We start from the raw sequence: 25052 nt of genomic DNA, 5'->3' as shown, positions 1-25052 counted from the left end.
CCTAGAGGTTTACTGGTGGTCGGAAAAAATAAGATGCGATGCTTATTCGCACCCTACAGAGCAAAAGGCTCATTATAATGAATGTTCCTCAACATGACGCTATAATAACACTGTGCATTAATATTCATGTGAGCCAGCTCACAGTGCTGACCAGTGCAGAAATGGGTAACCAGCAGCCTGTACACATTAAAAACTCATTACACAACAGAATGGGGAAAAATTATTTAGCTCCGTGCTTTAATAGGAAAGCAATGTTCCATATTTCGATCCTCTGACACAAATATAAGGAGAGATTTATTTTATACAAGAGCTATAAAAAAAAGTAATAAAGAAGCATGACAGCCGATCGCATGTATGTTAGAAGGACATAAATGGTCTGGCAGCATACATGTGATTGCATGAGTCTATGGAAAAATACTGTGCCTTTAACATGTCTTGTGTGCTCTTTTAATATCATAACTTCATAGCACATGTTTGCTTAGAAAATCACAAAGCTGGATTTCTGTACATCACTTTAATGTATATGCTAGCTAAGTAGTCCCTTTAAATGTTACCCTTGTAAACACATAGGTGGTTCTGCAGAATACACCTATATGTATTTACTCCTTTCCCTGCCATACGCACCCCCCCAACTATTCATCCAAACAACCTCCCTGACACAATATACTTGCCACCATCTAATAAGACCCTCCATGCGCATACATGAAAAGGATTCTCATTGATACGTCAGACTACGGGGGAGGGTGCTCTGTTGCAGTTCTTGAGCTGCAGCTTCTCCCTAAGTATTTTCTTTATTTTGTATTTTTATTGCAAGTTAACTGAGTGCACACAAAAGTACTAATATATTTATATATATATATTTATTGATATACGGTATATAGTTTTTAAAAGTACATTTATATTTATATATATATATATATTACTTGCAAAAGAAATGACAAAATAAAGAAAATACTTAACTTAGGGAGAAGCTGCAGCTCTATAAATGTAGTCTTTTTTTTTCACTTTCATTTACGATGTAGCTAGGTTTTCATTCAGCAATACAAGCAGCATAAGTGTACCCTCCATTCTTACTGTTAATTAATCAGTTCATTTCGGCATCATAATTTTCCCACTGTGTTCACAAAGAATAATATGTGTTCGAAATCATTGCTCATTGGGCTGAACTAGAAGGTCAAGCAGTTCTTCTGCTGAAATGAACAGTTATATTATCGCAAGGTTGACCGAAGACACGTTAGTGGGAAAAAAAATGCTAATCCTCATAATAACTATCCAGCATTTTTTCACGTCTGGTTTTTCATATAGAGTACTTTTAATAGCCTTTCATACTGGAATTCACAGTCTGCAAGGCACCATGTTAATTTACCAGGGAACAAGTGGCTTTCTTTAGATGTGTGAATATAACTTGGGGAAACTCTATACCGGGCAGTTAAATAATGAAGCAATCAGAGGGAAAATTATAAAGCAACTCAGGGAAAAGTCACAAAGGCCTTGTAAGTATTTTATATCAATTTGCGTTCCATAACAGATCACTAAGCCACAGTTTTACAATGAGCTATAGAACTGACATACAAAGAAAGGTAAATTGCATTTGTTTATAAAATGTAGACAGACCCAAGGTATAACTGTTATTATTAGGTTATTTTACAAGGCGCCAACCTTTCCCATGATATAATACAGAGGTGTGTAGAGCTATAACGTGAAAAAACTATTACCGGACGCCGATAAATTCATATAATCGGCATATTTACTGGCAAGAGTCTTGACGTAGCAGTAAGCCAAGCACGCAGCAAACTAAGGACTTCTGTTTGTTAATTCGTTTTTCATTTTATTTATTGACACAAGGGCTCCGGGTAGCCAGAGTCATAAAGTTCTCAGGTATGCTGACAATCAGTGATAAGCAGACTCTGTTAAAAGAGAAGTGTCACCATGGCAACTTTCAGCGTAATGTTTATTTAAATATACATATAGCGTGTGATTATTCTTTACCAATAACTGCAATTGTCATGGCTAAATTTAGTCAAAAAGTTCACTAAGGGTGACCAATAAACTCTCTTTAACTACTTACCCACCTTCACTAAGACTATCTGATCTAATCAGCATAAAGAAGCAATAGGGGAGATAAAGCTTAATGTGAAGAAATAAACATGCAAATCCTGAAAAAAGAAAGTTCAATGTATACAAATACGGGCATTTTTAATACATATATAAGGTATATTGTAATTACAGGGATGTATTTAGCATATAGAACAATAAAACATTTGAAATGTGCTATTTTTTTAAAATCTTTGAAAAATCATTGAACAAACCTTACGTTATTAAAAGTAAGGTTTACAGAGTAATTCTCTTAAAAAGTTTCTCAAATAAAATATCCTATAGTGCCTAGTACTGTACAGTATAGTACACTATAAAGAAATAATAAATATGGCTGTGCAATTCACATCCATCATGTAACTGGCAGCGATCAGCATGTGAAATAATTGCAGTCTAAGAATGTGTGCATAATTCTCACTTAAGGATATCCCAAGCTCACAAAAGGCATCTGACATTAATTATTATTGTCTGACCAGTGCTGGTGACCTACCAGCTGGAAGTAATCCTCGGTGTGACAGGTCAAAGCCACTACAGAGCGCTAGTACTTGGCTGTCTCCTCTTGGTACTACTGTAGATGATGGGGTGGGTGACCTACAGTATATTCTGGTGGTCCAAGGCACATGAAAAGATAGGGAAGAATGCGGTTTTTTTTTTTTATCTTTTTGTAGTTCAAGGCAACTCTGCCTTGAAAATAGCATTCGTTAAGACTCTCAAAAATACTTGTGGTGTTATCATATAAGCAGTTTAAGCAGCTGCTTGGTAAGAAGGGATATAGAGGGGTTGAGAATCCTTAGAAGGTTGTATAATTTTTAAAGATATGTATTGCATTTCTTAGTCTATTTACCATTATCATATAAAAAGATAATAGGTGTGAGTGGCCGGGACCTGGGTATGGAGCGGGCATGACCAAACATCACTCCTCTTCCTGAAGGATGAGGATACTAATGTGGAGTTGTAGCGAAACTTGGCAAGTTCCTTGGTATACAGATGCTCCCCTACAACTTTTACTTACAAAACTTTATTTTATTTTTAAAAAACTAGAATACTTACTGCAAATGCCCATGGTGCAGCGTATCAGCACCAGACAAACATATACAGAGTTTAATTTACCGTTATCTTGAAAAAAGTTAATGGACCATTGTCTGTTTTTCAACCTTACTGTACTACTAAATCAGAAAACTCTTTATGTAGTCAGAAACACTTTATGTGGGTTTATAGTTATCTGACTGGGTTAAAAGGGTATATTATGTATATTCCAAGCCAGCTGAAAGAACATTGGAAAAGAACCCGCTATTTTCAGATGGGCACCATGAGATTATAGTTTAACACTACATAAAATAAGCCCCATCCTGTCTTCAAAGAACGTTGTTCTCTTGTTCCGCATCGTTACCTGGGTGTGTATTTTTCTCTTTTAACTTTAATGTGGTCAAGTGACTGACGGAATCCAACTTGAACCTCCTGATGTGCTGACAGACAATGCGCAGACATGCACTTAGCGTTGTCAAATAAAACAAAAAGTCTTTAATTTAGTATAGGCTAGGCTGGTTTTTGTTTCATATAAAATATATATACCATATATATACATACTGTACATATGAAGGGTGACTTTGTATCCCAAGCCAAATGACCATAGAACTCTTCAATGAGCCCTAATTTTTACACTTGGTAACACATAAATGATAGGAAAATTAATAAATTTGCATTAACTCTAACAAGATTGAACCATAACTAAAATTCCAGGTCAGTTTCGTCTTTCTTCAGGCAGAGGAGAAAAGTTTCCAGGTATGATAATTAATAACCATAGCTGGGAACTCTCCGGGTTTGGCCCATAGGCTTAGGAATCAGAGCAAACCCCAGTAGGGGGGGGGGGCTGTTTGGCTGCGTTCATTCCCTGTCCAATTTCTGTCCACTTCCCATCTTTCTCCTTGACCCAAAACATATGTCTTCCAACAATAATCTATCATAGGAATTTTGATAAAACACCAGCAAAGTGGGAATCTTAACAGCATTAAAACAATATGCAACCTGTATTATATGCTATCCACAGGGAGTAGATGGAAAGACCACGTTAAAGAGTAGTTAAGGTGAAATGGAAATTCTTCAAGTTGATAAAATGTTTTTTTTTATGAATTAAAGTAATAAAGTGAATATCGTGTGTCTAGCTAAGTAAAAGAAAACACTGCTATATATAATGGTTCCTAATTTTGGCTAGAACAACATTGTCTGCCTGGGAGTTTTCATCTGACAATATTTGACTGCAAATTGTAACTAAGTACCATCATAGCAACGAACGGAGTAGTCCAAACTCCACAGTATCTCAATCAATAAGAGGACTAAGGATTCAAATCGGACCTGGTACTTTAAGGCTCCTGGACAATAAATGATGTGTGTGTGATGGCCAGGTGGACTCTCTTACACGTTTGCTGCATGCAGGTGTGGATATCCCACAGGTGGCCACACACTAAAGAACAACATCCGCAATAGAGGTGTGTGACATCATGGACGGGTCCACTGGGAATTATGCCTGGTATGCTGATGACCACTTTGGCTCTGCCCCCCATTAAAAGTGAACTAAAGTTATGTACTGTATTAAAGGTACGTACTGCATCCAGTACATACGTGTGTTAAGTATGATAACCTGTAAAATGCAAGACTTTGGAAACCAATTAATCCACTTAGACCACTACCCCCCCCCTTCCCCTTTAATTTCTCCTATTTGGTGTAAGCAGATTGATTGTTTTTGGCAGCCTTATGTAAAGTGAGTAGAATAAATATGAGGAGGTGATTTGAGGACAAAGTAATTAATTACCCAAGTTTGCTACCAACTACTACTGCTTTATCTCTGACACTGTAACAAAATATGCCCAATAGAATTACACGGATAAAAAAAAAAGGAAATTAAGATAAACACATTTAATGATGCTAAAAGCTGTGTCCAAGTTTGATTTTGATTTCAAAATCAACATGTAACACACTAGGTTTGACAAGCCACAAAGTAGGCGATGATACCTTAGCCATATATATATATATATATATATATATATATATATATATACACTCTAAAGGTCCTGAGGACCAATTGCATTCTTATCAAGGGAAGTGCTAGCCTAACCTTCTCTCCTTCAGATATCTCTGCTTAAAACAAAATTTTTTAGGTGTTGCTATGTCAACTACCCATTAATAAAAAATGGGGCAAGGATCGTTGGGACCAGATGCGGAAGCGGGTAGCTTTAGACCATGGCCACCATGGCCACCAACCAGCCTTGCTTTATGAGCCACCTCAAAAAGCTCAGCTTCAGCTCACAATGCAACAGCACAGACCTCCAATGGTTCTACTGCTCTCTGGGCCATTCAGGGGAGATCGGAGGATCTGCAAAAGCAGGACACTTGGCGGGATGTCAATATAAGTGGCACCACTGTGGATAGCACCAACTAAGTTTTAGGAGCTGCTGTAGCCTAGTCACCTTATATTCTAGGTTTTAGTAAGGACCTTGAGTGTTTAGCAAAGGATGTAAGTTTAAATTTACTTTTTTACTCTCTTAGATTTTATCCTGTCTTTGTTTTTCTTAGAGTTGTTTTTGGCATAGTGTATTACAGAATGGTAGACAGCCAAAAGTAAGTGTTAAAATCACTATAATTAACAGGTCTACACATGGCTAATGGCCAGCATTTTCCTATTTCAACATCATAGTAGTACTTTGCCAGCAAAGGTTATCCAGAGTAATACTGCATGCCAGCTTCGTGAAAATGAAAAAAATCAGAGTCATTTGTTTGCGTTAGTGCTGATACTTAATATCATGCTCTACAGTGTGGGCAACGACTGAATATCAAATTACTACAAAACACCGTGAAGTAAATATGAAACAGCAATCAATGCCAAGAATTGATTCTGAGCTTATTAACTCATTCTCTGGTTGCTATTCCAAAACAAAGTGCAGGAAACTAGATCAGAGGTTTATAAGGAACTTTGCCAACTGAAGCCAAATAAAGGTCCTAAAGGCTTTATGTTGCCTGCCTAAGAGTTACAGTATATATTTTTATTATATCGTACATGGAGTGCTGTTTGGCACACATCCTACTTGCAGTGTTGTTTCACACACACTAAAACGTAATCTACAGCCGGTCCCAACAAAACATTTGGCCTGCTGTACCAAACTATTCTAAAATGAAATATAAATACTATAATATTTACTTACTAATTATAGAGAAAGCAATTATTGGACATAATAAGTAAAATCTAGCAGTCGACACCTTCCGTCATTGTCTATTTTAAAAAACAACTATGTATACCTCCCCGCTGTATAGTCTCTTGATGTTATATAAATAAATATGATTGTAATACTTTTCCGCATTTAGTATATGTGTTGTATTTTGAATGTCTCCCTCATAAACCCATATAATCTTCATGACCCAAAATCGTATAAGCATGTCTTTATGACGTATAGTACTGCTGGCTAACACCTCTATGTGTCTGCGATTTAACAGTGAGGTTCAATCCCATCAACAAAAAACCTATTTATTTTGTCAGAGCTCCAGATCCTGGAAGTCACATTGCCTTTTTGATTAGCATTAAATCTCAACTTAATCTCTTTCAGAACATTCAACTGTATGACAGACATGGCCAATAGAAAAACTATTGAATACTTGGCAAATAGTATCAATTGGCTCTGTTCCAAACTATTAGTTTATGTTCTACCTTTTTTGGAAGAACACATTGCTTTTTCAAAGAAACAATTTTCTACCTCCAGAACTGGCATAAAAATCAAATTACATTGGCCCAGAAAAATATCGCTTGTAATCAATATTTCTGAGGGTCACTTTTACAGAAGTGTATCACAAGTATAATACTAGGAATGCATTGCACTAAAAATATTACACTTGGGGGAACAGTAGTTTTATACATAATATATATATGTGTGAGTGTGTGTAATAAAGATAAACATCCATATCTGATCCCTTTGTGCACATTTGTAACATTTCCAGGGTTATATTTTCTGCGGTTTATATAACTATGGGGAGTTTAGACCAAATTTAATAGATGTAGACCCTGTCCTCAGCCTTCACTATAGTACTTCCCTACATGATAATGGTTGATTAATTGCACCTCTTGGGGGCATCAAAGTTTTTAAATTATTATTTCTGCGTATGTCAGAGATTAGTCAAGGATGATCCACCAACAAAATCTCCATGGTACCACCATCCTTGTCTATCTTATTTTCATAAATTGTTCATGCCTTGCTTTCATGGCTATTTACCCCGTCTATGACCACATTTATTTAGAATTAAAGTGTATTCAATGCCAAATACTTCCAATCATAGCTTTGCCTTCCACATGCCCCGAGGGGTTGAGACGGCTGGTGACCTGCTCCTATGAAGGATTTTTATTAGGGTCACAAAAACCATCTGGTTTCTTGTTTAAAAAAAATCAGCCTTCTCCTTATGTGAAATAAGACATTTAGTGATAAAATGTTTACAGAATTATCAGGGTATAATGTCCTCTTAAAGGTACAGTTGGTTGCTGTGGAAAAGCTAGTAAGATGACATTTGGTCCCATTTATTGACATAATTTTCAACCTTTCGTTGAAATATATATACATATATACATATAAATATATAGTAGCTTTGTCTATTAGAGGATATACTAGTTGGTATACTAGTATTGCTATGTTCCAAAACTTGTACCGGTAATTGCCTCAGCTAGAGCATACATACGTTTGGTCCTTACGGGCACCCTACACTAAAATGTTTCAAATGCTTTATTGGTATTTTCTCAACACATGGCAAGGTCTTTCATTTTATTGTTGAGTTCTCTGAACGATCTGCCTGAATCCACACCTTTTTGACTGTTTTATATTTTCAGTCTTATTGTTTTGCTGTTATATGGCTTTAATTTTCCTTTAAGTAGTTTCACACCCTTAAATTAACAGGACCATGATGGCTTGATGAGGATTCATTTTTCTGCCTGTACTAGGGGATTCTGGGAATGCATCTCAAAAACTGCATTCCTCTGCAGCTATATTTTTTTTTTGCAGGCATCATTTATCATTGTCACCCCTGAAAATAGCTACACAAGTTAATCATTCTTAGTTCCTCGTTCCTTGAGTGATGGCTCACCACATAACCAACCCCTTTCCAGCCATGTATAGCAAACTATCAAGCCCCCTATATAGGCAATATTAACTGTAATTTATCGTTATTGTGCAAATGTTATACCTTTTCTGATGACAGAGCTACTTTAACATCCATGATATTATCTTAGTTTATATATTGTTGTTCATTTAAGTCATTTTCAAACTCATGAACTAAAGTCTACTTTCATGGACCACAACAACGTGGTTAAATTACTGCCTATTCTTAGACCAATATGTTTAAAATGTGACTTATGAGTGGTCCATGTGATTGATGTCACCATGGTATATAGAATATGTCAGGGTCATTTTGGGATACCTGGTGCCTCTCAACATTCATACACATCATCCATAATTTGGTTTCCAAATTCTAGCTTAATATCTGGGGTATCATAACAAGTTACTAACAGTCAATTATGCTTGGCAATCAGAAGACAATCCAGTGGCCACAGGAACACTCTGATCCAAAGTAGGTTAGGAGATTGCGAGAGAAGAGTTTTATTTTTTTTTTTTACAAAAAATTTATATTAAAATTGATACCACTCAGTATTTAACCTGTGTGATCAGTTATGATCATACTTATGAGATCCCTGGATCCCACCAGGAATATTTAACTTTCAGGTAGGCGTGTTTAACCTGTGGGCGGAGATTGACCCCGACTTCAAAGTCGTGTTTTGTTCTATTCTCTCTAAAAAAATTAAAAACTATATAAAAAATGTATTCTTATGAAAATCTTGATGGCTCCTGAAACCCAGATAGAAGTACACGTTTGGAGAACACTTGATGTTAGATTTAGCAAACAAGATCATTAAACCTACAAAGCCCTGCAGGGATTCTTTTTTTTAATCAGACACAAACAGCTCACACAGGAAGAACGTATATGACCCATGTTAACTAAGTACTTTTATAAGTTCATTTACTGCACTTCCTGCAGAAAGTGCCCATAAAGCCATCCATTATAGCTCTCCAGCCAACAGCCATTCAGATGCCTTTGGCTTGCAGACAGTAAGCCGACCCTTGTCCTGCTGAATGCTTTTTTAATCATGCATCCCTACTTATTGGCACCCTTGGCCTACAATAAAGGTCTTCTGTAGTTAAACATAATGGCTGTAACAGGAGACATCGAATGGCTAATAGCACTCAGTAATTGGTGTATGTTTATGTATATCCTTTGGGGCTTAACTTACAATAATATTAGAACAGACAAGCATGTCTACCCATAAATATCTGGAAATACATATAGGTGATGCGTATATGACTTTAACTACCAGTCTGACTAAATCGTCACACCGGTGCTCATTCTGTGTGAATTATAGAATGGACTAGCCATCGGGCAAACACCATGTGGGCTGCCTCATGATGGCGTCCATCAGTGTGCCACAGCCAGCTGGATACACACAGAGTGTTGTGTGTGGTTGCCTTTATCCAGTCGGTCATTTATCAGCCAATGGCCTTAGAGTGCCTGGGGCAATTTTAAACCTGAGTCCAGCACTAGTTGTATGCATAAGATATTCTAAAACAAATTTAGAAAACAAAATGGCAGTATAACAATAAATCTCTGTTCCTGACATTTTTAAGTGAGAATGGGAGAGGAGGGTCCTACAAAGTCAGTTTAGAGGAATTAGTATATATTATTTTATAAGGATACTATTTTATGCAAAACACGTTGGTGTCGGTGCATAATCAACCAAAATGTCCATAACAAAAGTATTTTTGGCTTTAATGGTCATTCCATTAAAAGCATCAGTAGTTATCTCCAGCTTAGATGCTCAAAACTTCACTGCGACTTCACAATGACAGCAAACTGATAACAAGTGGGAGTGGGATTACTGTATGACCAAGTGCCTTTAGGGCATACAAAGAATCTTCCAGGAGGCACAGTGAGCTCTATGAGATTATCCAGCTACTTAGAAAGTTCAAAGGCATTCACGTCAACACCAAATTGACAGCTCTATTTTATTTATCCTTTGGAACATCTGGGGAAGACATCCTGCTGCAGCAATGTGAGTCTTCTCAAACTTCCACCTCAAGTGTGAAATCAAACTTCCTTGATGTTTTGGTCAAGTGTTTCTTCACACCCAAAGCTGTCCCTTGGTGGCAAGTACAAGGTTAACTAAGTCAACACTCCAGAATGCCGAGAATTTTTACTAGGTGCTGTTGTAGGATGCTTTCTGTTCATGCTATAAGATTCTGTCAACAAATACAAATCCCGACAATGTGTCTGTTTATCCGGGCAAGGAAGCACTCCCTTTGTCAAGCGGAGGCAGGGAGTCTGGTTACAGATGGAGTATAAGTGCAGTAAGACTAAACAAGAAAAGACAAATGTTGCTAACTGCCAAAATAATGCAAAGAATGCCGCAATTGTCCCCCAAATATAAACATGCTCACATCAACCCTGCAAGCTAAATCCTTACAAGACTTATGAAAAACACTATTTTTGGTGCCAGAATTTACCCATTGAGCACATATCTTCTACTCACAATTGCGCAACACTCATAAACATGCACTGATTTTAACAGGAGTGTTTCCTTGCCACTGATGGTAAAATGGAGGGGGGGTGATCTGGAGCTGCAGCTTCCCCTGAAGTGTTTTTGTTTTCTTCCTACAGGTTAAATTGTGTACATTAAAGTACCTAAATACACAAAATACACCGATACACAAATAAATGTTGTATTGCATTCATTATTTAAATAATTAAAGGGACACATCAGTCAATTTTTTTATATTCTGGAACTCTATAAATATAATGTAATATAAATGCACTGGAGTCACTATAAAATGGCCTCCAATGTGCGTTTTACTTTACTGTACTGGAGTGTTCCGTCTAATCATATACAGAGTGATGATAAGGCGAGCGCTCACATACAGTGTGTAAATTGTTTTGAGTAATGCAATCATAAGTAAATAATTTAGGCATTTAAGTTTATTATCTACGTGTCAACCACTGAAAAGCTTTATCTAGCGCTGAGAAAGAGAAACATTGCTACCATCGCTACTGCAAAAGTACAACCAAAGGTACAACATATATTACATCATTATCATACATTGTGACAAATAGAGAAAAACAAAGTGATACTGAATTGATGTCCGTAGCATTAGCGTTCATTAAATTATATATTTCCGTGATTGCGTAGGTAAATACACTTAAGCAAATTGATTAGCAATGCCCAATATTTAGTGCGCATGTGCACTTGTTCATATGAAAAGTATGGATATTAAAAAAAAAACATTGGTTCATATAAGATCTGAACTTTGCAATAAAATCAGGAATAAGCATTGCTTATTTTCCAATTACACGCATTGCTGGACGCGGCACTGAAGATGAGTTATGCAGAATATTTGATATGTTGACCTGTGACGCAATTTTAACATTTTCTATTGGACAAGCTTTGAGAGCGAGCTAATCCTCCCAAATGCTGACAAATTACTGCCCCGGGCTATTTCCAATCACATTTCTAATACAATAATCCTATCTGCATTACAATGAAATGATTAGGTGCTGGAAATGTTTGCACAGGGAATCACGGTTCAATGCAGGCTGGTCATTCTTATTCATATGTTTAAAGTCTGGACAGGAATTAATGCTTATGGTTAGCCTGTTGGTTGTGTTAGGAGCCATATAATAAGACAAACCGTACAATAAACGTATTTATTGGGCATAATCTCATGCTAGACAAATCTAAATAGCATTTAGGAGCCAAAAGTCTGCTTCTTAGTCACTCTAACCCTCACCTCCCACCAAAATGTTCAGGAAATCAGCACTTAAAGGGGTTAATTTTACCTGAATTTTACAGTACAAGAGTCAAATTACGTTTAACAGTCCAAAATAGTGAATTCATTTACATACCCATTTAAGTAATTATTATTTATTGTTTTAGATAGCGCTATCATATTCTGGAGCGCTGTACAATGGCACAATGACTTTCCGTCTTAATAAACAGGATGGAAGGAGTTAACGCATTTACCTACTGACCTCCTTGATGTCATTCTCACAGTGGTAATATTGTTGAATATCTGTATAGGACTTATTCAGTATGGCCTTTGAAGTTGAAGTGTAAACATTACAGTTTGATAACGCTGTAAACATTTACATTGTGACGTGACAGCAGGTCTCCCACATTGTCTTTGCATGGTTGCTATGTATTTGCCAAGTGCTGTTGGTCAGGGCAAAGGACAGCGATTAACAGGCTGAGCTAGGTAGCAGGGATAGGCATTTCATGTTCTTTTGACTGTGGCTCAATGCAACACCCATCACATGCAGCCATCCTCTGGCTGAGAATGATAAGCTTTTGCTATTGATGTACGTAATTGCATAAAATTGAATAAACTCAGGTAACTAACTTGTCGATTTTAAACACACCTCAACTCGGTTCGCCTTAAACTCAACTCATCTTTTAATGGACAGCTGAGTTCTTGTTCTGAACACATAATGGAGCGACTTATAAAGCGGCAGCTAGTACATAAAGCCTAAGTTTACAGCATAATGTAGAAATGGAATTCCAAGCCTTATAGATATTACTGTTACTGATGCACCACTGCCACTCTAAAGATGGCGGATGACTTTGTCGAGTATTTTTGTTTTCGGGCTTAATTTTTATTGAAATTTCCAGTTATACTGACAATAGAGGGAGAAATCAACATAAGAAAATATTCTTAATCCTTAATTTCAGCACGTGTCAGTAATAATTACAGAGATGAGAGATCTCCAACTTCCCATATATAAAATAAAAACATAACAAACCAACAACCAAAAAAAAAGACAAAAGGTGAACATACAAGTTATCAATCATGCAATCATCACAAAATCTTATAATTTGTTATTATGCAAAAGTATTATATTATAATGTCTTTATGCAGTGGCACGGCAGGTCCTACAAGATGTTTGTTGGAGACCTAAGGTATCAAACATTAAGCATTAGGTATCCTCAACCCTCCCATTGAATTGAACGGCTCCCATTCAGCCCAGGTTGCTTTATGAGTCCAATTAGTTTTTCCATAGACGTTATAAATTCTATCATATTGAGACATTCCCTGATCCTTGGATGGGATTGGAATCTCTACCTTCCAGCATGGCATATCTGACATGCTACGCTGCTCCAGCTCTTACAGGGATGTGGACTGGTGAAATCAACCCTATCATATGAAATATTCACTGTCACCGTGGAGCAAGCCCCTGGCATTGCCACCACACATGGAACAAAGAACATGTTTCACCACATTCCCTGGAGTAAGCTGGTGACACCAGTCTGGTGGGGACCTGGTGGATTGTCACCTACGTAGCAGTTTAGTTTGTATCTCTCTATGACTAGAACATCTTGTGGTTTGGTGGACTGTGACAAATCCTTGTTCCCATTCTTCCGGAGAAATAGATCTCCCCACGTCTCTTTCCCATGTATGCATATATTGGAATTTCTCTGGGCTCCCGAAAAGTATAATTTGGATCTGACAATAATGGCAGTTCCATATGTAAAGGGACTAATCGCAACACGTTACCCATTTGTATTTGTGTTTGTTCACAGATATTCTTTTTTTTTGGTGTGACTTATGCTATCCAGAACATTTTGTTGCACACAGATCCAAAACCACAGATACGATTTTAGAGTTAATATAATGAAGTTTTATGAGAGTGTGTAAGATAAATGGAACAGCCTCCCGGCAGAAGTAGGAGAGGCTGATACAGTAAGGGAATTTAAACATGCATAGGGTAGGCATAACGCTATCCAGATTCTAAGACGAGACCAAGAATGGATTAAGATCTTTTCATCAGGAAACCGACAGACTAGATGGGCCATCTAATTCCATGTTTCTATCATTAACTCCTATGTGTTTAAGCATTTTTTGTTTGACCATTCCTTTGGTATTAGTTAGGGGAAAAAACATGACCATGAGATACACTGATAGTTAATAATGTAATGGTCACGGGTGTTTGGTTTCAGTTTATTGAGGGCTGTGTAAGGGCATTGAATCGATATGCATACATTCCATACAGTGCATTTCAAAGGGAAAGTATTTATTTTTATATGTAAGGAATGATTAATTAAAAGGAATTTTAAGACCCGGGCTGTGCATTTATGCATGAAATTCAATTATAGCAAATTGAAATACTACCAGAATTATTTATATTTGTCCCTGAGGGGAAAAACATGAAAAAAAAAATCAAAGAAGTTATGAAAATATTGAAATCTGATGTAATACAGCTTAGAGATTATTTTTATTTATAAGCATTCATTGAAAGGAAATAAAACAGAAATATATTATAACGCCACAACAAAGACATAAAGAAATAAACCTGGAAAACCTATGCTACTGATTAGCATATTGGAACTTCCCATAGTAGGCGCCATAGAGCTCTCTCTCTTTTGGGAGAACTGCTATATTAAAAGGGTGGGGCTAGCAGCATATAGGGGTGGGTCTGTTACCAGACAGCCTTTGGTGAGTGTGCAGTGAGAAGAAAGTAGGCGGAGAATAGATGTAAAGTAGGTATGACCAAACGTCACTCTGCTGCTCAGAGAACGAACAAACTGACCCGGAGATTCTGGGTAAGCTGATTAGCCCCGAGACTCTGGTAGCTGCAAAATGAATATTGAATAATTGATAAAGTGACGTTATTGTTGTGATTTTTAAAAGAGGTACCAGATCGGCCTACATCTGACACTCTGCTGCTGTGTACAACTCCCATCACCCTCAGCCTTACTTCTGTTGTTTATCTATGGGAATTGTAGTTCACATCACTCATATATTATTTCATTTTTAGTCACAGCACACATAAAATCTAAAATGTAAGATCTAGCAAAACTGATATGATGTTGTCATGTCTGCTTTGGTAAGTCTAGGGAGGGCACATCTTGGGGGCAGAGTGGCAGCATATCTGGGGGAGCACCTAGCTTTTAGGGTGCGGCCTATAATCGAGTGTGGCCTATAATCGAGCCAATACGTTGTATATAGTCATACCTGGGAAACTTCCCAAGACAGGCTATCCTCTTCTGGGTGGGAGGGAAATTGGGGAGGAAGTGACCCAGAGACCATAGGAGGCAGCACTTCACCAGGAGATTCTGGGTCACACCTAGAGAGTTTCTGGTTACGTATTTAATAATACAATGCTCAGGTAATTAAGTGTTCCTTTAAAGTCACTTTTAGTTTGTTTCTATGCCTAAGAAGCTATTTGTAATATTTAATGCTTCATTTGCTTCATTTCACTTTAACTTTTCCATTTTATATATTTTCACCTCTACTTAATGCTGATTTTGTTCTACAGTCCACATACATTTTAAATAACGGAACATATATTGTCAATTTACAAAAGATGAAATATTCAGCCATTAATTTTTTTTCGACTACCATGGGTTGCAGATGTTAGCTTTTATTACAGGGAGTTTAATACCTTAATGACTGTGTATACCGCAGAAAAAGTGCAAGAGATACAAAGGTGATGTGTAAAGTGCAGGCTTTACTACCATGCGTTGAGAATGGGATTTATATAATAAGAACAATTCTGCTGCCATTGAGTGATGATGGAACTATCACCATTCCATTGATTAATTTGCATTTTCAAAAGTGGGTGAACTTGTCCTGGTGCCATACAAATCAAACAAGAACTTTGTCAGACCGTGACGACTTCCCACTGGATACTAGAGGTCCCTCATGGATGCAAGCTAGAATCAAAACACTAATGGAGTCAGGGAAGCTTAACCAATTTGACTCCATCTCATACTCCTTCCATTTCCATGATCAGCAAGTTGAAGCCCACTCCGGATTATCCACTAAATCTATTTTAAAACTTGCTATGTGTCTACTTGCTAGGGTGCTACTACCTTTCTAAGTGCATTGTCCAGGAATCACAGGCAGTCTCTGGGTCTTTCAGAAGATCCCTAGTTTCCATAACACCTACTTTGAACTGGGTACCTATCAATTCTCCAGGCCAGTCTTTCTTTTCGTTGTAACGTTTTATTGAGGCAAAGTTATACACCATCACGTAGCACATAATGTAAGTATGAAAAAACAACATTACGGTAACTGCTATTACAAGTAAGGTTTTCTTTTTTTCAAATAAATCCCTGAGCTTCGAGAAACACATCACACATCATAATAGTTCACTAACAGGGCAGGGTGTAGAGCCTCATTTATCTCCCCCCTTTATAGTCCTCATGAGTGAGCCTATGAATCCAAAAGAGCTTCCGAATACAGTCCAAGTGAATTATAAATGGATTGTCAAGTATCCAGTATGGATCAGGCCAGTCTTTTGACAAAAATGTAAAATACATGTGGGCCAGGTACTAAACGACTGACTGGCACACTAGATTGTGATACTTGGGTACCTTGCATTGAGGTTGTTGGTCCCTGTTACCTTTATGTGTTAAAGTGCATATCATGAATGAGATGTGCACTTGAGTGAGAAGTGTTATCCTAGATTCAATGAATTAGAATGTGTATAAATATATTTGTCTCTACAGTTTCCAGCTTCTACAGGAATAGTTCTATAAAAAGCATATATATATTAGAAATTGAGCTAGAACAGTGAATATAAAAATGGAGTTTATTTCCCTTGTGATGCACAACTTAGCGCAGGACTTTACAACACAAAGTCCTCGAGGGTTGCAAACAGGCCACAATTTTGTATATTCTAGTTTGAGCGCATGCATTAAAAATGAACTAAACTTACTTGTTTTCAAGTAAGGATACACAACGTTCCTGGTCTGTTCATTGCCTCTAGGACTGCAGTTGTGCAGCCCTGCTGGATAGAGGCTAATAATAAAATTTAAGGTTTCCATGATAGGTTAGAGGCCTACAACAGGGGAAATATATAGGGCACTAAAGGTAGCTTTGTTCTTCTAAGGTTCTATTTATACAGGTTAATTTATACAGCGAGTTCAACATGAGAAAAATCCAACATATTGGTCCTTGAGTGCACAAGTATTGTAATCCCCACTTCTCGTAGGTTGACTATGAGTCTGGTGCACACCTGCAACTCTGTAACCTTGAGGAATGCAGACTGCCACACCTGGTTTAATCGAACCGACATAGCACACAATAACTGCGAGTCTTGCTTATTATTAAAAACAAGATGATTTCCGATCATTTAATCAACCGAAAAATAAACTCTACTAACCCTGTTTGGTATTGCTAAAGGTGCCTGAAGCAATGAATACTAGATAAAATGGTTTTCCAGGAACATTAGGTCTAAAATAAGTTTTATAAAATTAGAGATGTGAAAAGGACATCTCCAGGTTTGATCTACAAACTAGAATAAAAAACAACCAATTCATCTATAGCGTTTTTATTTAAATTCTTCTTTATGTATGTTGCATTCACCGTTTATCAGTGTATACATATCTGGAAACTTTCCAGGTCTTTGGGTCTTTTACACCAGACTGAAAAGACCCACAAAGAATCATGATATGGAAACCCAAAGCTTAGAGGACCAAAAGATGAAGTTCACAGCATGACATATAACCTTCCTGGTAATCAATATATACCATTACACTATATATTAGATAGTAGAGCTTGCAATGCCTTCTATTGTCTTTATTTTCAATGTATTCTAATTCATGCTTCTCATAGACATGCATGCATTAAATAATGAAACAAGCCTTCATATATATTCTCCCATCTTAGTGGGGGTTATCCATGCCATGTGCTAAATTAGTTATTTTGAGACCCTTTAAATATTACCCCCTAGTTTCCCATCATTCAGATTTTATGTGATACCTATCCTTGACTTGTCATTATTTAATGATACACGTAACATGTATTCAGGCCGGGATATCAACTATGGTGTACTTACAGAAAAAGTACTGATTAGGAATCTTGGATAGCATCAGGTTATTGAAGAGTATGAGTCAGCTAAAGAATGTGTGACCTTGAGATTTTGCCCCTTCATCCTAAAACCCTGATATTGAAGCAAAACCCAAAACGAAGTGGCAACCCCTGAGAGTTCCCATGTATGGTTATGCATCACTTTTGTATGATAGTCCAGCAGAATATTGAGGGTGATACATGATTCTGTCACACAAACACCAAGGTTTTTGACTTCATAACATCCCAGTTCTTACCTTGCTGGAGTGAGGTCCTGGCAGTAGGAGTTTAAGTGCTTGCCTCTTCAGCTCCACCAATCTTGCATTGCAGTTTTCACACCACACACCCCTGTCAGACCCAGGAGATGATCCTCCCCCGCTGCCAGAGCCAGGGGAACCTGTGCCAAATCCTGGAGACCCACCAAGAGATCCTGGAGAACTGTTGCCAATTCCAGGAGATGCAGGTCCAGGAGACCCAGAGAAAGAGCCAGGGGAGGAGGTTCCAGAACCAGGTGAGGGTGTTCCTGATGAACCTGGGATGGAGCCTGCACCTTCAGGGGCAGGTCTGCTACCAGCACGAGACTCCTCATAAGCTTTTCTGTACCAGCTCTCTGGTGAAAAGGGCACAGATGATTTGGTGGGAGAGCAGACCTCACTGATCTGGTGAAAATAAAAAGCAAAAATCCAACATGAATATTCTAAGCACATAGTTAGTGTGAAACCATCCATTTGCTTTATATATATATATATATAGTGCCATGAACAGTTTAAATGGTAACTATTCTATAATGGCCTCGTGTCGAGGTTTCAGCAACTGCAATTAACAGCCATCAAACACAATTACTGAAGGGAAAAAGTCATCCTGTTGATTGGGATTGATTCTCTGTTCAATACAATAAACTGCAGTTGGCTGGTTGTTCTATGCAGATTGACCTTGTTAAATGGTTTTAAATTATATAGCCTTTTGTAACTATTTTAGCGTTCCAGTTTTCAACTCACTTAATACTGTTATATTTACAAATAATACATTTTCTTATGTTGCATGATAGTAGACGGGAACCTGATGAAATTTCGGGGTCTAAATTGGTGGTATGAGTTCTTGGTCTTGATGGCTTCATTAAGCGGACAGAAATTCAAAGTTCAAAATACCGGTGGTATTGCACACAACTAGTATTGTTACGGAGGGCTTTACTCTTTCAGTCTTAATCAGGGAAATAGGGAAAAAGTGCCAAAACAGTGGGTTGACATTCCATCTCACCGACTCACTGACTATTTATTACAAAGGACCAGACTCTATGGTTTTGAGGTGCAAGAAGACCCATACTAACACTGCATCTAAAACCTCCCAGGATTGCCTATTCACAGTGCATAGTTAAGTCAACTAATTCCTAGCTCAATGTTTAGTGAATAAACCCTGGCGGAAAAAAAAAAGAACAAGCGCACATGTGTCAAGTATTAGCAACACACACAAGTCACACTTCTCACAAACAGGATTAGACTATACAAAAGCATGTTTGGCATGTTCTTTTTGCACATTTATCTTTGAAACCTGATGTATTCACTTAACACGTCCACTTCAGTCTACCTTGAATGCTTCTTTTGTACAGTAGACAGAATTCAAACAGTTTTCCCATTCCAAAAATTTATATTGTGATGTGCCTGTCAACCAAGATAAAACTACATATTTCATCTTTCTCTTACGCTAGATAGACAAAGCCAAATTACTCCTGACACACATTGAATTTTTTACACCAAGATGACAAGCAATGTGAGTCGTCCTTCCGAACATACATCATTTTGACACATACTACAATAATCTGGACACTAAACCTCTATACACAAGGTATTATCTATCCACCATGAATTCAGGGTGCAAAATACAAAGTATGATGCATAGCCCATGTTGCAACAGAGCAGCACTCTGGAAAGAGTTTGATTTTAATACTGAGCCCCTCGACAGGAGTCACGTCCATACCAAAAAACATTTGTTACAATATGAAAACCAGATCAGGTCTTAGGTTCTTGAGTCATATAACTTTACTGTATATGTGATGGGATCTTATGTATTACTGTATATATGCAGGTAATTTGTCCAATTAATGGCTTATTCTTCTGCCTTTCACTTACTGTATCCATTTTTAAAGGTTTATTTTATATTTTTACTCCAATTTTTACCTTGACTACTATCTGTTTTGCTGGCTAACATGGTGCCATCCTTTCTCTACAAATAAAATAACAAAGCTACTTCCGTACACTTAAGGTTCTTCAGAGTTCTCTTGACTTTTCCCAAATGTAGGGAGGTCTGGTTTCTGAGAGGAAAAGATGTGGTATCATATGCAAGAAGGCTGGTGCTAGATACCTAATTTGATTTTGGACATAAGGCATTATTCTTCTCCAATCTACGCTGATAATATAATGAGGCCAAATGGCAGATGAATGTAATCATTAGTTTGGATGCTGCCAACAGAGTCAGTTTGCATTTATAGAGAATGAGTTGTTTATCAGACTGCCTAATTAGTTATAGCTGATCTACTTTTGGGTCTACTATTAGGATACCGTGCTCATTCATGCCTCTTACTCTCTGGACATACTTCAGTATGAGACTAATAATGCATTGTCATCTATGAAGTTACATATTTTGTCTCATCCAAGAGCTTTTTCAATCATCCTGAAACAGCCTCATGCGAATATCTTCCTATAGCGACAAGTAGCTTTTCACGAGCGATACAGTGTACAATCTATAGGTATGATTATGCTCTCTAAATACCATGAAATATACCTTCGGTATATCACCACCCAGACCACAAAGGAGAGAAATGCGTGAGCATAAGTATAATGCAAAAAAGGAAAGAACATATTTTTCTCAGAACAACCAGAAATACATATTCCTACACATAGAGCTAAAAAAACAACTCATACTGCCCCTTTAATAACAGACATATACAATTTATAATGCCAGATCACATCTACTGCTGCTGCTGGTTGGTAGCTATCAGGCAGAGAGTAGTCTGTGACTCTAAAATGCCTGTTTAATCAATTCAGCTGTAAAGCCTCTGTTCTACGAAACTCTGGTAATTGGAAACAGCTCTTCAGGTCATTTGTTTATATTTGGTGTTAGTCTACCCGCTAAAATAATACCTTATGAATGAAGCCGTCATACCAAGTGAAATGCATCTGAAAAGGTCTACTTCCACACACGATTCTCTAGTTGTTGAGAGCGTTGTTTCAAATGAGCCCTCCTGGCCCCTATTTTTTTTTTACTCCAAGTAGAAAAAAAAACACCAATCCATGATTGAAATAGCTTCAATCTTTATTAATAGCTTTGAAACTAGAAATATTTTGTATTCTATACAATACTATAGATACTGTGAAACACTATTAGCAATATCATCGCACAGATTTCCTGCAGAAAATTCTGGTTTGTGGAATAAATAACTAGTTGATGGGGGTGAGGGTGTCACATACCTCCTCCCATCCGCATTAACCTTTCACCAAATTAAAGGGGGTGACCTGTGGCCATAATTTGTTGTGGTTTATTGGTGGAGCAGAGATTTTTAATTCCTAATGACACAGATGCATTTTCTCCTGTTCTATATCATAGTTCAATATGGGGCTTATGGTGTCTGGTTATAACATCCCAACCTGATGCGCAAACAGTGACAGAGAGGTCTTTACTTCTCCATTTTGACCATAATGTGCAGGGGTTGCATAGTTGTCTAGGATACAGAGTCACTGAAATCAGCATTAATGGGGGGGGGCATATACATAGATGTTGGTATGTTGGTCACTGTCACAGTCAGTACTGAGCTTTGTTTTATTCAGGCAGAGTTACAGAAATAATCACAAATATCGTTGGGGTTTGGCCAGAGCTTGGCCCCAATATTCCAATCTACCCAGTCTTCTTGATGTAATGGACTGGTGTGAGGAAGAAGCAAGGCATGTGCTCTCAAAGATATGTTATAGCGGTCACTGAAGACACCAAGGTGCTATTTAATGGCTCCTTGGTCACTTTTTAACTAAGAAGCCATGCAAGGAAAAGGACAAAGGGATCAGTGCCACCTCAGCTATGTAACTGGTAGTCAGGGGTTGAATAGGTTGCTGATGGTAACAAAGGTCCTGGGGTATGATCAGGCATGGGGTTCCCATCACTGGTTTCCTTTATTAGCTATATCATACACAGTATCAGGCAGGAGCCCCGCAATGCAAGTTATGAAGCACACCAAAATAATAATCATATCACTCTCTGAAACCGTAGCACTGGAATGATATTGTAACTCCACATCTTAATCTGTTTCTGATCCCTATTCAAAGAGATCTGACCTAGTATGCAGTAAATATAGATTATTTACTCCTTATGTTTTCAGATGGTCTTAATGTTTTAGTGCACTGGACGGAAAGGTTTCTTCAGCACAAAGCCTTTTTCAGTCAATTTCTTTTTGTTATTTACATTATATTTGAAATGATCACATATTGCATTACTTGAATAATATCATGATGATAATAGGTAAAACCTTTTCCATTCATAATAATGTACACCTCATTTTCTCAGATAGGATTTTTTTTATATATTTTTCAATTTTAACAAGAACTTAAGAATTTGATACATACAGACTGAAATGGGTTGCTTCAATAGGCAATTTACCAACCGTCATAAATATGTATAAATATTTGGTGACAATGTATGACAATTCATTTGTATGCTGGTATGAGAAGTGTTGTGTCTGTGTCATTGACGCTTGTTTGAAGGTGACGTGAAAGAGTATAACCAATTTCATGCATTGTATATAAATTAGGTGCCAATATACTTTTATTTTACAGCACAAGTCTTAAAGAGACAGACCTACAGGGGTAATTAAAAACAAATATTAAGGAAAGACTACCGATCAGACACAAATCAATAACTCAAGTTTGAAATTAAAACAAACTTTGCTGATTTGCCACCGTTACATTTATTTGGTAGACTCTGTAAATACGACTATGTTCACAAAATAGTAAAACTGGTTCCTGTTGGTATCATGGATTTCTCCCCCAAAGAAAATTAAAAAAGCATGTGAAAAAAGGGTACAAAAAGTCCTGAGAGTGCGCAGGAAAATACATGTATCTATCTATCTATTTATCAATACCTACATAGATGGTATTTGTTATTGCTGGTGTCGCACACTATTCTTCTGTACTCTACATTCATTTATTTCATACATGGTTTTGACTGCTGTCATACATCACATGTCAAAAATATCTGAGAAGATGACAGTTTTATACATGCTTGATATCTCAATAGCAAAAAAAATAGCAGAAAATCAATGATATAGGACCAGATGAACAGCATGCAACATACCGAAATACTAGGAAAACTGCAATGAGCTTTTGGTTTGAGTGTACAATGCAGGACAGAATGCACATACACGTAACACACAAACATTCTAATTCACACACCGCACACGCTTTGTTTCTGACGCTAGTACAAAACCCACCGTGTATCATCCTTCTACACCTATCACATACATTCCTATGCATTGCACACAGCTACACAAACATATTGCTTAAAATGTATATGAAAATGAATACATGGAAAACATGGAAAGTACTATAATATATTTTTAATTATCCACATATACAGTATTATTATCGACTGTCCTGCTCACATTAGGTCACATTGTATATATATATATATATATTTATATATATGTTCAACCTGAAAACTTGCTTAATATCAATGTAAGCTCCAATATGATTTAATTTGGAAGGTAGGTCAGGCTTAAGTTTAATAATATGACTTCTCATGCAAACACTTAGATTGCAGAATATTCATTACAGCACGCATGAGGTGTATGTGTGGTTGGAAGGAGATGACTGTTCATGGTAAGGTGCCTTCTTGCCTTCGTTGAGAAGGGGACATTGGGATGGCAGGGGTACTATTTCATTCATCATTCATCTCCTTTGTTAAGGTGTCAGAATCTGTTAATAAATCACCTTACCCCATATTTCTTGTTCCTAGTTGTGACTGCAATCCTCTCCTTATTTCCAGTCACCGAGCTCATGTTGAGATGTGCTGAAGACAACTTGCAGATGGTCCACTTTACATCCAAGCAGGGACAAGAGAAGATGTCCAGAAGCAGGCGATAGTTAATATAAAATAAATGCAATATGCAAAGCTTTTATTCTCAGATCAATCCAATGCCACCAGTACAGAGTGCCTGTGATCACACCATTTTCACCTCCACCTCCAGTGTGCCCCTGCTGCTTCCTATGCAAGGCTGGTATGGCTCACAGTTCCCAATGCTTTATCATTATTTCACCTTAGCCAAGACAATATACTCCTGCACGCTGTCTTATACTATTACAGATAATGGGCTGAAACAAGCAGTACATCCAAACACAGGCTGAAGATGGAAAAAAAAGCAGGAGATCTGATTCCTTTACATTTCCATGCAAGTCTCCTTGTCGGTGTGCGGTTGGAGGTACGGAGATCCAGTGCTTTTCTCCTTCAGTCTTCGATCCCTCTGTATGAGAATCAGAGGATCTAAGGATCAGGGAGGAGCCTTGGAGGAATGATTCCCTTCTCTCAGTGTCTGCCTGGCAGGTCTAAATGAGGAGGCTGTTTATATGAAAAAAAAGCCACCTAGATCTCCCTAAGAAGTCCCCATCCACACTTGGCTTGGTGTGATCTGGAAGACAGAGATCATGTTCCCTGTTCTCCACCTCCCCCCTGCTGCTCAGTGTATTGAGGTGGGCTGGGATCTGCCTTTGCATGCAGTATTACAGCACACACCTTCACTGACACTTACTGGCTGCATTCTCCCCTTGTAATAAAACCCAGCCTGATGCCTTTGGATTTCACAAGTTTGTTTTTTTCTTTGGCTTGTAAACCTAGCAGTGAATTTCCCATTCAGAAAAACCTTCCTTGCTCCCTTTGCAGCCATGGAGGGAGAAGCTCATTATGTTGCTCTGTGAAGCATCAGATACTTGTTAGCTGATCATAAAAGGGAAATATTAATGTATATTGGAATTCCAGTCCTTTTTGATGCATGTTTTATGGGAG

General features: G+C 37.6%; 1 protein-coding gene and 1 pseudogene across 1 annotated transcript in view; both read right to left on the bottom strand.

Moving 5' to 3' along the window:
• The window catches only part of KIF26B (kinesin family member 26B), a 155498-nt gene extending 130774 nt beyond the window's left edge, over window positions 1-24724 (bottom strand). Inside the window, exons 1-2 of the mRNA XM_053458789.1 lie at window positions 23989-24724; window positions 18272-18673 (exon numbers count right to left, since the gene is read on the bottom strand). Coding sequence (XP_053314764.1) covers window positions 18272-18673; window positions 23989-24051 — 465 coding nt within the window. The 5' untranslated portion in view covers window positions 24052-24724. The remainder of the gene's footprint in view (window positions 1-18271; window positions 18674-23988) is intronic.
• LOC128488307 (uncharacterized) lies at window positions 5111-5227 on the bottom strand (annotated as a pseudogene).
• Window positions 24725-25052: the final 328 nt, after the last annotated feature.

Source organism: Spea bombifrons, chromosome 3 (genome assembly GCF_027358695.1).
Source record: "Spea bombifrons isolate aSpeBom1 chromosome 3, aSpeBom1.2.pri, whole genome shotgun sequence".
NCBI classification, from domain to species: Eukaryota; Metazoa; Chordata; class Amphibia; order Anura; family Pelobatidae; genus Spea; species Spea bombifrons.
Note: the sequence above shows the minus strand (reverse complement) of the source record. Positions and strands in the feature narration are given on the sequence as shown.